Raw genomic sequence first — 14,748 nt, 5'->3', positions numbered from 1 at the left:
CACACAACCTAACAGTAGCATAATCCTAGCAAACCCCTACACTAAAATCTACTCAACAGATTAGCAGAACAAAAGCTAGCAGTGCATTCACTTGAAAAACCAGTAACTGTAAAGTCATACCTTTGTATACTCAATGCAGACTATCTCACCACCAGGCCTACTCATACTAGCTCACCCCCCATCTTCTTTTACGCTACAAACAGTTATGTTGTGGTTGGTAATAGTTCAAATGAATTTGGAATACTCTTTCAAATTCTTTAATCTTTAAGACAAATGTATGGAATCATAGTGGTGAGCTACTGTGAATCTACACTTGAAATGAAAACGGATGAGAATAGTTTACTAAAGTTAAGTGATGGTTTAACAGTTGTGAATATTGTGGTGGAATGGTTCTAAAAGTTTGAAAATTGAGATCGTGGAGTAGTAAGGCTGCAGAGCAGATGAGCGATCTTACAAAAAAAGAACTGTAGGATTGGCCTCATCATACAAAGAAATGAGCATGAGGTTCAAGCTCAGAATATGTTGGTGTAGGTTTGTGGGGGTCGTAGCTTATAAAAGGTGGAGATGGTGAGTAGCTTGGGCTATGATGACCTTCCCCATAGACACCTCCATTTAATTTGTTCTGGAAGGAGAGGAAATGGATCGAAGTAGTGGAAAATAATTCAAAACAAAAAAACGATGATATCATGGTCGAGATGAAGAGGAGAGTGGTAGTGTTAGGAAACAAAGAGTATCAGAACAAGCTCAAAGAGGGTCTGAGAAGATTGGGCAGTTGCAGTTAGAGGTACAGAAACTACAGTTTATCTTACTACAGCTCGATGATGAAAAAGGAAACAAAGGACAAGCCCAAGTCACTGATCGGAAAAGACTAGTTATCTTATGGGACTATCTTTACCGTGGGGTAAGCCCGAGTCACATATCTCTTTCGTTACAAAGGCTTCATTTTATACTCATAGATTATACCAATCTCAAAGAAAGAGGAAAGAACTAATTTGTTACTTGGACTCGGTAGTTTCGACGGATTCCGACACGGGATACAAATCAGATCCGGCAAAAAATTGTGGACACGATGGTGGCTGATAACTGAAGAGAAAAAGAAAAAGAAATCGCAAAGATGAAAGAGAAGAACCTGCACAAACACCCTATAGAATGGTAAAACAAATAAGGTTGGGAAAGAAATTAGTTGAACTTTGAAGGATAAAATGGTAAAATAATAAATAAAAGTATAGGTATTTTTGTCTGTTAAAAATACCCACTGCCCCAATGCCCTTAATTGCTGCTGAAACCTCCAGTCCCTTTTCAGCACAGCAGTGAGGTTGAAATGAATTTTCACTGAACTGCAATGCTGAACCAAACAGCACAGCAGTGAGATTGGTAGCATAAACTTACCCCAACTGCACCTCACTGGCCCTAAAAGCCAAACCAAAGGAGGCCTTAACCTGCAACCCTTTAAAAATTTTTGTTTCGAATTTCATTTCTAATCGAGATAAGTTCGGTAAATTTTTTTATAATAAACTATTTTAGAAAATTTTGACGAAAGAATAAAATTTAGATTTTTAATATTTTTGAGTCATCGGGTTATCTGAATTTTTAGTTTAAAATTCAAGATTAAATTGAAGTTCGATTTTCTTTTAAGGATTAAATTAAATTTTCATCTACTAATGAGGGACTACTCTTGCAATTAATCATTTTTGTTTATTTTTTTCTTTAAAAGAAAATATGGCTTGTTTGGTTTATTATTATTATTATTATTATTATTATTATTATTATTAGGTTATGATTTTAGTTAGAAGTATTTTTTTGGAATAATTAGAGTTCTGATTTTGGAGTTAGAAATTATTTTTGGTGTTAATAATTTTTATTGGAATTTTAGATATTGTTGGGTATTAATTTGAGGTAAGGATTAATACAGAAGAATAGGATAATTAGAAGTTTTAATAGTTTAGGTATTAATTTGAACAAGAAAAGAATGGAGAGTTTTATGCTGTTATTTGCCCAAAGGCCCAAAAGCCGATTACTCTGAACTTTTTTTTTAGAACCAATTCATGTTGAGTTGTAGAATTCCCTTTAAAAAATTCAGCTTCTTTTGTTTTTTGCTTTTTAATTGTTTCAAAACCTTACCACCAGCTTTTAAATTCCATTTAATTGTTGGCATTCCTTCGTTACCACCGTTTGCTACTGCTTGCAATATTTCCTTTTCTTTTTTTAATCTTTAATTGTTATTATTTCTTTTTGTCTTTCCATTAATTGCTTCCATCTTCAGTCAAGTAGGGGCAATTGTCCCTCCATTTGCTGCCTTCCAATAACTCAGAGGTTAGTTCATAATGTTGATCCATTTTTTGAAAAAACTAGTAAGTTTGATATAAATTTAATTTGATACGTATTCAGTCACGATATTGAACATACAGTGAAATATAAACGAAAAAAAAAGTAAAGAGAGATTTTGCACACAATCAGTTTTTAACGCAGTTTAGAAATAATCTTACTCTGCGGATAGTGGCAGAGCTAGAAAATTTTCTGGGGTGTCAGAATTAAATTGTATATTTTTACGATAGTAAAAATGTAATTTCACCATTTTAATAGTCTATATCTTTATAATTTTTAAATGATTAAATTAATTTTTTATTATTTTTTGGGGGCAAAGTGTAAAATTCACTATTACTAATTTAATATTTTATAAATTATAAAGGGTCTAAATGAAAAATTTTCTATTTTATGGGGGGTCAGGTCCTTGCCAACCCCCTTGGCTCCGCCACAGTCTGCAAAGCCTCACTCAGTAAATGATTTCAATCCACAATGAATCCAACCACCTATTAACTAAAACTCACTCTACCATTACACAAAGAAATAATTATAGCCCTAATAGCTAGTCTCAATTTGTTACAACCACTCACCCAAAACATCACATACAAAGGTTCAATCTCTCACAAAGAATGCCCACCAATAGAGTGCAGAAATACAAGGGAAAATAACTAAGATAACTTAATCAAATCAACACAACACTTCCTTTAAAAGATGCATCTTCCTTGTGCTATTAGATGCCTATTTATAGGATTAATATGGCAACATATTTGATCAACATAGTCCAAGATAAACTTTTCTTCTTCAATATAATAATTAGGATAAATAGCCATCAATCTTATTCCAAGATAAAGTAAGATTAATCTCCTTAAAATCAGCCCATAAATTTGCTAAAATAAGGATAAAAGTTAAGCACAAGCCTTATCCACAAAGCTAAGTCGATAATTTCGAGCGTGACTATGATGCGCTATAAATCTCATCCTTAAATCACATCCTAGAAGTCTATCTGGTTATGGAAACATCACAAGAAAAAATTCCAAGTCAAATAAGCCAATAAAATATCCAGGTTGTCCCAATGTCTTGACTAATCATGTCTTGGCTGATCAAGTGACTGATCAAACATTGAATCTGGACAGCTATTGCCACACCCTCAGTCCCGTGGATCTAAGATTTTGGCGTATAGTGGCAAAATAATCTGTTTCGTGAAGTGTAATCTGCCCATATGTTTCTTTTGGCGCATAGGTGTGGGCGTATAGTAACTACCGTGTGAGTAAGTGAATATATTTATTTTAGATTATTCTGTTATTTAAAGAGAAATATTTGGTTAAGTGAAAAGTTAATTATGGTATTGGTTAACACCAAAGATATAGTACACTTTGTTTGTCTGAAGTACTGTTCTAATTAGGTAGTAAAATAACCTGGTTAGGAACCAACTAGATGACTAGTTTGATATCTATAATAAATAATTCTCATTTATATTTCTCTGAAAAACTGTAGGCGATTAAGAAGGTCAAATTCTAAAGTTGTAACACTTATTAAGTTTCACTAAGTAGGATGGGTCATGTATATGTGTGAGAAGGGTTCTGAAAAGGGCTCTTCTTCTTCCTTCAATGCTACTTTCTGATTCTTTTTCTCAAGTCTAATTGTATCTCTTCCTCGTTAAGTTGGAAGCTATGGTTTTTAGCTAATGAGTGGTTATTTTATCTTTGGATGTTGCTGTTGGTTTGAGAAGGATATCTAAGTCTGGAGCTTAGAAATGCTAGGTGAGTATCATGTGAGTCTTTATCCTAACTCTCTTATGTATACTATTCAAAAAGAAGTACATAAAATAAATAAAGGATGATAGTATCTATGAAAATAAGTAAGTGTATGAGTATAGTAAAGAAGAAATAAAGGTTATGATGATATGTATAAAATTCTGTTGAAAAAGAATTTTGAAGGGTGAGAATACAGGTAAATTTTGATAAATAAAAAGTATGAGTTCAGTCTAGAATATGAATAAATCTAGGTAAGTAAATGTTGAGTAAACATTGAAAAGGTATATTTAGACTTCTTTACATGATATAATTTTATTTTGTGTAAAAGAAACTTTTATTTTATGTAAAAAGTAACTTCTTTTCATTGTATGTTTTATGTAAAAAATTGTATTATAATTATTTTTAAAATGTGGAATAAGTAATATCATGAAAATCAAAAGTTTTATTATTGTATGAATTAATTAAACAATATTAGATGACATTAACTGAACATTAGATTTTTATTTGAAGTTTCATCACAAAAAAAAAAAAATTTACGAGTAAAATTTTAAAAGAAATAAAATAAAGAAAAATATTATCACTACCTAGACTTCTCCACGTTACATATTTTATGTAAAAAATATTATAATCATTTTTTAATTATCAAGAAAAATTATATTTTATGTAAAAGAAATTATTACTGTTGCAACTTCTTTTCATTATATAGTTTATGTAAAAAATTGTATTATAATTATTTTAAAAGGTTTTTTATTGTATGAGTTAATTAAATAATATTAGATCACATAACTCAACATTAGATTTTTATTTGAAGTTTCATCACAAAATACAGAAAATTTTTAAAAGTAGTAAAATCAAAGTTTTTAATAACAAAAATATTATCACTACTTAGATTTCTTCTCCTTATCTATTTTATGTTAAAAAATAATATTATCATCATTTTTTAATCATCAAGAAAAATTATGTTTCGACTTCTTTACATGATATAATTCTATTTTATGTAAAAAAGGAATTTTTACTACAGTAAATTCCTTTCATTATTTATTTTATGTAGAAAATTTATTATAATTGTTATAGGTCAATTTTGGCCCAGTCCATTTACAAATAAACCAAAATAAATAGTCCTTTTTTACAATGGCCCGGCAAGCCCAAAACCAAATTACCCATACCCAATTCACAAACCCTAAACCTAGTCCACTATCACTAGACATTTTCCAGCAAAAAACCCTAGCCCCTTTTCAGCCGCCGCATGCCCCTCAGCTTTGGCCACCACGCCCCCACGCGTCTGACACTCCCACCAACTCCTCCATGTGCACCCACCCGTTGATTTCCAAAACCTGCAAAACAAGGCACAAAAAAGAACAAAATGCAGAAATGGGAGCAGACGACAAGGAGCAATGGCAAGAAACTTAAAAAAATGTTGTATAGAAATGGCTATAAAGCAGATCCGAATGTAATAGGGGGGTCTCTTTTTTTTTCCTTTCATTTTGGCAGTAAGAAAAAACACAAAAACAAGAAGTAAAACATTCAATTTCAGATTCAATATAGTGATTCAATTAGCGTTTAAATATAGAAATAGCATTTAGGCATACAAAAACACCAAGATCAAAGGATTAAAAGCTTAAAAAACCTTAAGGTGATTTCTTTTTTTTTTCTTTCTATTTTAAATTTGGTTTTAAGCTTTTTTTTACCTATATATATATTAAAACATATTAAAATATAAATAAAAAAATAAAAAAAGTAAATTTTTACCTTTTCCGGCCACAGCACGGCGCCCGACGATCGCCGGTGACCGGCCCCCTGGCCGGATTTCCTTCCCCCCTCCCTTCTCTCTTCTTTCTCCCTTCTTTTTTTTTCTCTCTCCTCAAAATGATTTTTTTTGTCAAAAATTGGCCTTATATAGCCCTCCAAAACGACGTCATTTTGGGGGCTGCCCTTTAACCCCAAAACGACGTCATTTTGGCCTAACCCGATCCGACCCGACCCGTCTTACCCTAGGATCCTCGTGTTTTTTGTTTGATGGTCTAATTGCGCAATTGGCCCTTCTGCCTTTTCATGTTTTCGCAATTGAGTTTTTAATATTTCCTAATTAGGCCCCGAAATTTGTTGCGCTTTGTGATCTAGTCCTCTGCCATGCGCTGCGTTTTAGGAGGAGGGAATATTGCGTTTTTGGTCCCCCAGAGTTGCCCGCGTGTTCATTTTGATCCTTTGCCCTTTATTTCTTTTTAAATTTGCCCCAAAATTCTGTTCTTAGTTCGATTTAGTCCTTTTTCGTTTATTTTCATTTTTTTACATATTATTAATATTATTACTATTATTTTATTTCTATTATTATCTTTATTATTACTGTTAGTATTATTTTCATTACTATTATTTTTATTAACATATTAATTATTTTCTAACGTATTATTATTACTAATTATTATTATTTCTAGTTTTATTATTATTAATACTAGTGTATGTATATTATATATGTATGTATATATATATTTATATATAGTACTATTTTAATTACTTTATTTTAATATTACTATTATATTATATTTGCTTTTTTATATACTTCATTATTATTTCTAATATTATTATTATTAGTCGTTATTTATTTCTAATATGTATATATTATGTAAATGTTTAAATATTATATTATATATATTCTTCATGTATGTTATGTATATATGTTTTCAATATTATATTTTTTATATATTATTATATATATTTTAATATTATTAGTTATATATTTTTATACTATTATATGTATATTTCTAATATTATATTGTATATTTCTAATACTATTATATATATATATGTGTATATATTTGTGTAGTGTACAAAGTAGTTTATTATTATTATTATCATTTCTAAGGTATGTATATATTGTATATGTTTTATATATGTTATGTATATATTTTTAAATACTATATTGTATATATATATATTCTTAATACCATATTGTGTATATATCATTATTACATTTATTTTACTCCTACTATGTTTGTTATTAATATCAAGACATATATTTTATTATACTTGTATGCATATTTTATATATAGTATTATTTTCATATATCATTATAATTATTATACCCATTAGTTTCACTATCATCACTTATTATTTTATATTACTATGTATATATTTTTCATATACATCATGTGCACACATTTTTCATATGTATACATGTATATATTATGTATATATTTTAACATTATTAGTTATATTCTCACTATCAAACATTATATATAGTTTACATACATACTCTTAATATCATGTATCAATATTCATTATTTCCATTTCATATTTAATTCTAGTATCATATATATCTTTATTGTTTATAATATTATTGTCACATTTATATTCGCTTCAATGTACCTCTAGATTTGTCTTTTATTTATTTTTTTTATTAATTTGCTTTGCATTACTTTGAAAACCATATTCTTGTTTTCTAATTAATTTCAATAATCAAGGCAACGTACCGATTTAACGTTAAGCCATTGATTTCATCGCTATGTTGGGTGAATATCAATCGACTCGTGTTAAAACGGTATATCCTTCTCAAAAGAAAACGAAACTTGAAATTTCTCGTGTTTTACTCAGTCACGATTCAAGGTTACTTTGAACTTGAAATTTTGAAAATTAAGACAACACTTGTTTATAAGTACCAATTTTGGGACCTTTCTCGCACGTAACCGACTCCCGAACCCTAAATTTTCTCTGGATTTTAACGTAGACCTAAACTCAGCCTTTTATTTGTTTTAATAAGAGATCTAATAGGTGTCCGATCACACCTAGAAAAAAGGATCGGTGGCGACTCCCTGTTTATTTCAAAAATCAAATGTCAAATTTCAAACTTTTTTTCAATAAATCGCCACAATTAGCGACCAAGTTAAGCTAAAATTTTTACGTCGCTACAATAATTATTTTTAAAATATTGATTGTGTAATATGATGAAAAATAAAAACAAAAATCATTATGAGTTTTTTCAAATCCATACTTTTTTATATTAATATTTATTTTAGTTTAATATATTTTTTAACTTTATTTTATAAGTTATTAATCTTCGCATGGTAAGATGTTTGTATTATGTTCATAAAAAATTGAATTATTATTTTTAAATAAAATAATAAATACAAAAAGAATTGAAGGATAACTTTGAAAATATAGATTTAATTTGGTCAAGTTTAAATTATTATTTTTAAAGTAAAATATAATTACAAAATAACTTAATCACGATTATGACACAAAAGTTACAAATATATATTATGTCTACATTGTTTAGTGAGCTCAAGGAGAGTTAACAATTTTTTTCCTTTCGAATCATTTTGAAAGTATAAATTTAAATTCAATCAAATTTTATAATAATAAAAAATATGAATTCTATGAATTTTTCAATTTGTTTCAAATAATTATAAATTTAAAAATATTTTCATAATTTTTTATATAAAATAAATTATGAATTCTTTGATTTTGTTTTCTTTAGAATTTTATGATATTTTTATTTTTTAATTTTTTTTTAAAAAATTACCATTATATTTTTTAAAAAAATACCAAACTAATGTTTTAATTATAATTCCATATTATTTCATTAATAGGGAACAAAAGTCAGCAGATGATTGATCAAAAAGTAACAATTTGATAACAAAAATGATCATAATATAACTTTTGATAGTTGGATGATTTGATGACAAAAGTTAGTAAGTAACCCAAACGTAACCCAATCAGAGGAGCAAGCTGTAAGTTGGTCTAGCAGGATCAAACTCCAAAACCAAGTCACATTAAAGAATTCAAAGCCACAGACCAGAAACTATCACAATTTGACTTGAGTCTATAACAAGTAGGATTAACATTGAATTCATTGGAAGCTGCAACTCTGAAAACTCTGTCCAAATAAGAAATTTCAGATTAACAATCTGAAGCAGCAGTGAATAGAACCAATGGCTGAATTTAAAATGGGATAATCAACCTTTCAATAGCATATCTACAGATCAGCCAAGGCCAAAACCATGCGAGGATACTCGAATTCAAAATGAAGAAAAAAGCACTACGCTGCAGGGGGCCTAAGCTCATGATCCTGAGACGTATCCCGTGATGATGGAGGTAAATATTGCCACATTGGGACCAAACCATAACCAGGAAAAACTGCCATCTTGTTTGTCGCGGCATGATACCCTGCCGGGTGAGCAGGAAGATATCTAGCTGGTGAAACGTTCAATGTTTTCGACTGTTGCTCTATCCTTTCTTTATTTGCCTTCAGTACAAGCTTCTCATCACGAATTTCATTCTTCTCAGCCTGTTGTATTGGGAAGTTAAGGAAAATGGGAAAGAAAATGAAGACAGTATAATATACGATGCAATCGGAAACAACAGAAACAATTCATCAACAAAATGAGTATCTATATGTCTCAGCCAATTTTAAAGGTCTGGAACTTTAGGATGCCTACTTTCCAAGCTCAACTTTTCAAAGATTTCTTTTTGTCGCTAATTCAGTTAAAGACCAACTTGTTTTAAGCTAGACAAGTCTACGATATTTCCATTTATTAGTTGCATACAAATGCAAATGATTAAAATTTGCATTAATGAAGACATGGCACTGAACAGGATGTCAGCTACACCAAATTGTATCACAAATGAGCACAACAATTAACTTATCAATTTTCGTCTATGTATCTCAACACGGTAAACTGATCCAAACGATACTGATAAACCAAAATTAAAGTCAGCAACATACACCTTGCATGGTTCAGAGGCCAAAGAATGTTGCTTAACAAATCAAAGAGTTAAAAGACTAGCAGTTTACTGAAGATTTGAGCAAATTATGGAACAAACATGATGTGAATATCTAGTTTTACCTAAAGAGAAGGAAAACTAACCTTTAAACTTTTTATTTCCTCCAATAGCTTTTCATTTGTTTCTTTGAGCTCCTGAGCGTCAGTTCTTAGTTGGGTCAGAACTCTGATTGCATCATCCAGTATTGCGGATTTGTCAGTCCTGGCAGGTCTCCCAGGTTCCAAAATAGAGCTTAGATCCAGAAACCTACAAGAGAATAACAAAATCTGATTCTTTGACATTCACAGCCTGATTAATGTGCTGTAAAAAGTGTACCTTTGATAAAATGTTATCACCAATATGAATACCAGAAAAGAAAAGAAAAAAAATGCAATATTAACCAAAAACAATACCTTTGCTTCAAAAATTAGAAAGAAAATATAAAAGGTTCGAAAACTTTGATGAAGAAACTAATGGAAGAAGATGGTGAAAGTACCATAAAAGCCCCAATAGTAGAAATCAGATTGCATTTTGCCCCCTCTACTCGAAAAATAAGTAAATTAGTCATTATACATTAGATTAGAGACCAAACCTGTCCTGTTAAAAATTTCATCCATTTCTATAGTTAAAAATTGGTCTCTCTACGTTAGCATGACGTAAACGTGGCACCTCACTGTCTAGTTATTCCATCAAGGGCAGTAGTTTTTTACGGTACAAATAAATAGATTTTTTAACATTAAAGACTAATTTACTATTTGATCTAATGTACAGGGATTAATTTACTCGTTATTTTTAGTAGAGGGGCCTTTATAGTACTTTTACCCAAAAAAAAATACATACCTTTCATTCAATTTCTCCCGTCTTAATTTCTCACGGCAAGCTTTAGTCCCTGGCCTGCTGCATGATCCACTGCGTCCCCTATAAATGCCATCAATTTCTAATATCAGTCTTTCAAATTAAGATTTTAAGCTGATGTCAAATTCAATAACAAGTAAACATAAAGCAAAAAAAAAAAGTTTGTTTTTTGTTCTAAGAACTAAGCGTCATGGGTCCAAACAAAAAACCTACTTTATATTATATTCGACAATTAAATACCCATAAACCTTTAAGAAATTAGAGAAACATTGAAATATGGATTGAGACAATACCTCTTGCGCGAGCAATCTCTATCGACGAATCCCTTTTCTTGATGCACAACAATTTCCCTGCCGCTACGGAACAATAATTGTAATTCAAATTCAAATCTCAAGGGGAAAAAATACCGAATTATAACAAGTTACTGAGAAAAACAAAACCTAGATTAAATCGAAATTCTTTTGGGGGAAAAAACCTGTAATTGGGCAAAAGTATATCTGGAGATGTATTTTCATCGATGAAACTATAATCCAGAAAATCCCAATCTTCTATTAAATCCATTTTGCACCACTACGACTCTTAAATCTTTAAATTCTTTTTTTTTTCTGGGAAATTCGGCGTGATATAATAAGGTAAAAATATATTTGTAGGAAATTTTGGGAATTGAAAATATTCTTCCTTTTTTTTTTTTGGTTGAATATGGAAGCATATATCCAGTGACATAAGAACACGTGGAGAAGGGTGAGTTAGTGAAATGACCGGGCTGCGCGCCGCCGCGTCGTTATTGATATTCTGAGTTTGACCTCCAAAGTGGCTATCACTTATACCCGCCACTTCAATTTCGGCGGTTCATATATTTTTGGGATTTCATATTTTATTTTTTTATACATTATATTATTACTTTTCAATCTATGTTTACTTATATTATTTTTAAGTTTAGCCGTGAAATACTAATTTAATTATGAAATAATTAAAAATGAAGTTGTTTAAGCATTTGGTACCATTTTTTTTATGAAGTGGAAAATAATGGGTAATTTTGATAAAAATATTATCTTTAAAAAATAATTAAGGTTTTAGGTTGATTTTTTTAATACTTAAAGAAATAAGTCGATTTTGGAGAGAGAAACAAAAAACACGTCTGATAGGAGCTAGGGTGCACTTTTAGCCTCTTGGCTAACACTTTAGCAGAAAACGTTTCCTATAGGATGTGTTTTCTACTTCTTCTTCTTCTTTTTTTTTTTTTGTATTGAGTGTTTGTGTTTATAGAGAAAGATTTTAGGAGAAATATTTATTTTTGTTTGTGCTTGAGGTAGACATTTTGATAATTTTAAGGTATCTTTGAGTTCACGGTAACACGATGGTGCTCGAAGACCCATATATTTCATTTGTCATATGGGAATGGAACCATTACCTTAGAATCCCATCGCGTTGCAACTTAAACTCCTAGTTCATGGTGGTTATATGGTCACATGTTGAAATATAACTAGGACTCCTAGTTGAAAGTGGCTATGCGGTCACAGGTTGAAGTATAACTCGGGCCCTCCAGTGACGGTGATTATGTTGTTCTGGGTTCAAGTTTCATGATATTGGAAGAGGATGCTTTATAAACTCCATACATAAGTTTGAGACTATAATCCTAGGGAAAAACAAAGGGGCTTTCCAGTATAATGAACTTATTCTTTTTCTCCACCTCCACCAAAGTAGTATCCTTAATGTAATAGATCATTTTTCAGTAGTGTCAAAAATAGTGATTTTGGGACCACAATTATGATGAGTGGGTTTGTAGATATATTTAATTAATATTTATGATTTAAATATATGATAATAGTGAACTGTGATTTAATGGATTTTATTAATTGTTCAGTTAGTTAAAGTATAAGTGGTACATACCGAAAGTTGGTGATTTTGAAAAATGAGGTATTAGGACCTCATTTTCACAAGCTGAGGTCATAAATATTTTTATTAAATATTTTACGGAGTTATTGTATTAGTGGATTGAAGCTTAGTTTGGTATTTTTAATGATTTAATAGTTAATTGAAAAAAGGACTAAATCATAAAAACTACAAAAATTATACATTATTAATTTGTATTAGTTAAGTGGCTTAAATAGTAAATGTTAATTTTTTAAATAAATATATAGTAGTGCTAAAGTTTATACTGTTAGTGCTTAATTCCTAAATAAATAAATATTAATTTTGTTAAGTTAAAAGTTAGGTAAATAATATTAAAAGAAAAGAAAAAGGTCATCTTCAACCTCATTTCTTTATTTTCACCGTTTGAGCTTTGTAAAAGGGGGAAATCAACCGTGGTTTTGGTTGAAGCTTGTGTTCCTTGCATTTAAGCCATTTCTAACCTATTTTTTTTATAATTTTTATATTTTTGAGATCGTTGCAACTTGGTTCAGCTAACACATATTTTTGTTTTCAAAACTGTTAAAGTTTTAAAATATTGTCATTGATGAAAATTAAAGCTTTTGATGTTTAATGGTATGTTTGTGACCTTAGTTGTGAATAGGACTAAATTGTTAAGTAAATTTTGTTAGTTTTGTGTATAAGAACTAAATTGTAATAATGTAAAATTTGTCATGATTTTTTTTAAAATTATGTTTTTAGAGGGCTGTACAGTGATGAAATTGTAACGAGATTGAAAATCAAAGCTTGATTTTGAAAGATATAATAGTTTCGACTTTGAGAACTAAAATGAATAAAATACAAGACTTTGGGGAAATTGTGTAAAATGAATGAAAGATATTATATTCATGAATTTAGATGGTTTAAAGTGTTAAAAACTAATAATGTGAAATGAATTATTATATATATGAATGACTGAATCATACGGAGGAAAATTAGGAAAAAAGAAAATTACAGAATAGTCCCTACAAATAAATTTGTTTGCTGGTTGTATTAGGTAAGTTCATAGAAAATATATTTATATGTTCATGTTATGTGCTCTTATGAATTAGTTAATTAATTTTTGGTTGAATTATTAATATTAAATTGAGGATATTAATTGTTTACAGTTGAATGTAAGGTGAGTAAAACTCACTTGTAATGTGATGAATATATATAATTTATATGTTTCAGAAAGAAAATAATTGAATTACGGCATGTGTATGGGAATATTTCTTGAAGTTCCTTTGAGTAATAAATGTTATGAAATCTGTTAAATGTCCGTTTGAACATAGTAAACGATTAGGATATGATTGGTATGTCAATAAGGTTAGAACGATGTTTGTACAAGATTGCACTTTGGTGCCTCTGTTTGCACTTCGGTGCCTCTATTTGCACTACGGTACCTCTAGTTAGCATTTTGATGCTCTCTAGTGTGATGCAGTTACCCAAGTATCCGAGTTATGTTACTATAGTTCATCAGGCTATCTGTTAAAAGAAAATATATGGATTGACTTCATGAATTGTTTGGCAATGGTATGTTAATATGATTATTGAAATGTTAACTGATGAGATTGAATAAATGGTGAGTATGTGTTTAAAAATTATTTTGAAAAGATATCAAAATGCTTGGAAGGTTTATAGTTTATATGTATGAAACGCTTACTTAGTAAACATGATAAGTGGTAATAAGGCTATATGTTTAAAAGAAATGGTATATGATTGTGAATATAAAATGACATGATCAATTGGTTAATATGTTTCATATGTTAGACCTTTCCTATTGAATGATACAAAAATATGTCGAACTAAATGATTGAAAGATTATACGACTGACACATGAAACGTTCACTTTGTTGTTGTAAATGTCATGACAGGAAATCATATTAAATTAGTTATATTTGTTTACTTAATTGTAAATTGAGGTAAGAGTTTTGTCTAAATACGTAAGAACTTACTAAGCTTTATAAGCTTACTATATTTCATTTCCTATTTTCTAAAGTTGATGTCTGTGGAACTAGGCAATTGGATCATATTCAAGGCTCACACTATCAAGCTTCAGTTTCGATAGATTTTGATTTGTTTATATATTTCGGCTTTGTGACATGTATATACGTTATTTTGATTTAATAGTTTAAAGCTATGAGTTGAAGTTGTAATATGTTTAATGGTTGAACTTAATGATTCC

General features: G+C 29.7%; 1 protein-coding gene across 2 annotated transcripts; it reads right to left on the bottom strand.

The window, feature by feature from the left end:
• Window positions 1-8,798: 8,798 nt before the first annotated feature.
• LOC107897030 (transcription factor bHLH104) lies at window positions 8,799-11,523 on the bottom strand. Of its 2 annotated transcripts, none has more exons than XM_016822358.2 (5): window positions 11,146-11,523; window positions 10,964-11,026; window positions 10,656-10,733; window positions 9,920-10,082; window positions 8,799-9,339 (listed from the first exon to the last, which is right to left on the bottom strand). In XM_016822358.2, the coding sequence occupies exons 1-5, from the start codon at window positions 11,229-11,231 to the stop codon at window positions 9,091-9,093; spliced, it is 639 nt and encodes a 212-aa protein (XP_016677847.1). In that variant the 5' UTR covers window positions 11,232-11,523; the 3' UTR covers window positions 8,799-9,090. The 2 variants fall into 2 exon arrangements, with proteins under 2 accessions (XP_016677847.1, XP_040935688.1); XM_041079754.1 differs by having other exon boundaries at window positions 10,964-11,030; window positions 11,147-11,437.
• Between the last annotated feature and the right edge of the window lie 3,225 nt (window positions 11,524-14,748).

This window comes from Gossypium hirsutum, chromosome A10 (assembly GCF_007990345.1).
Source record: "Gossypium hirsutum isolate 1008001.06 chromosome A10, Gossypium_hirsutum_v2.1, whole genome shotgun sequence".
NCBI classification, from domain to species: Eukaryota; Viridiplantae; Streptophyta; class Magnoliopsida; order Malvales; family Malvaceae; genus Gossypium; species Gossypium hirsutum.
The sequence above is the reverse complement of the archived record's forward strand: the minus strand, read 5'-3'. Positions and strand labels throughout refer to the sequence as shown.

Bases quoted from the DNA above. Each gene is read 5' to 3' on its own strand.
- LOC107897030 (XM_041079754.1), bottom strand. From the start codon at position 11,231: ATGGATTTAATAGAAGATTGGGATTTTCTGGATTATAGTTTCATCGAT. The intron at 10,083-10,655 runs GTATGTATTTTT...ATTCTCTTGTAG, and splicing joins CGGGAGAAATTGAATGAAAG to GTTTCTGGATCTAAGCTCTA. The intron at 9,340-9,919 runs GTTAGTTTTCCT...CCAATACAACAG, and splicing joins AGGAAATAAAAAGTTTAAAG to GCTGAGAAGAATGAAATTCG.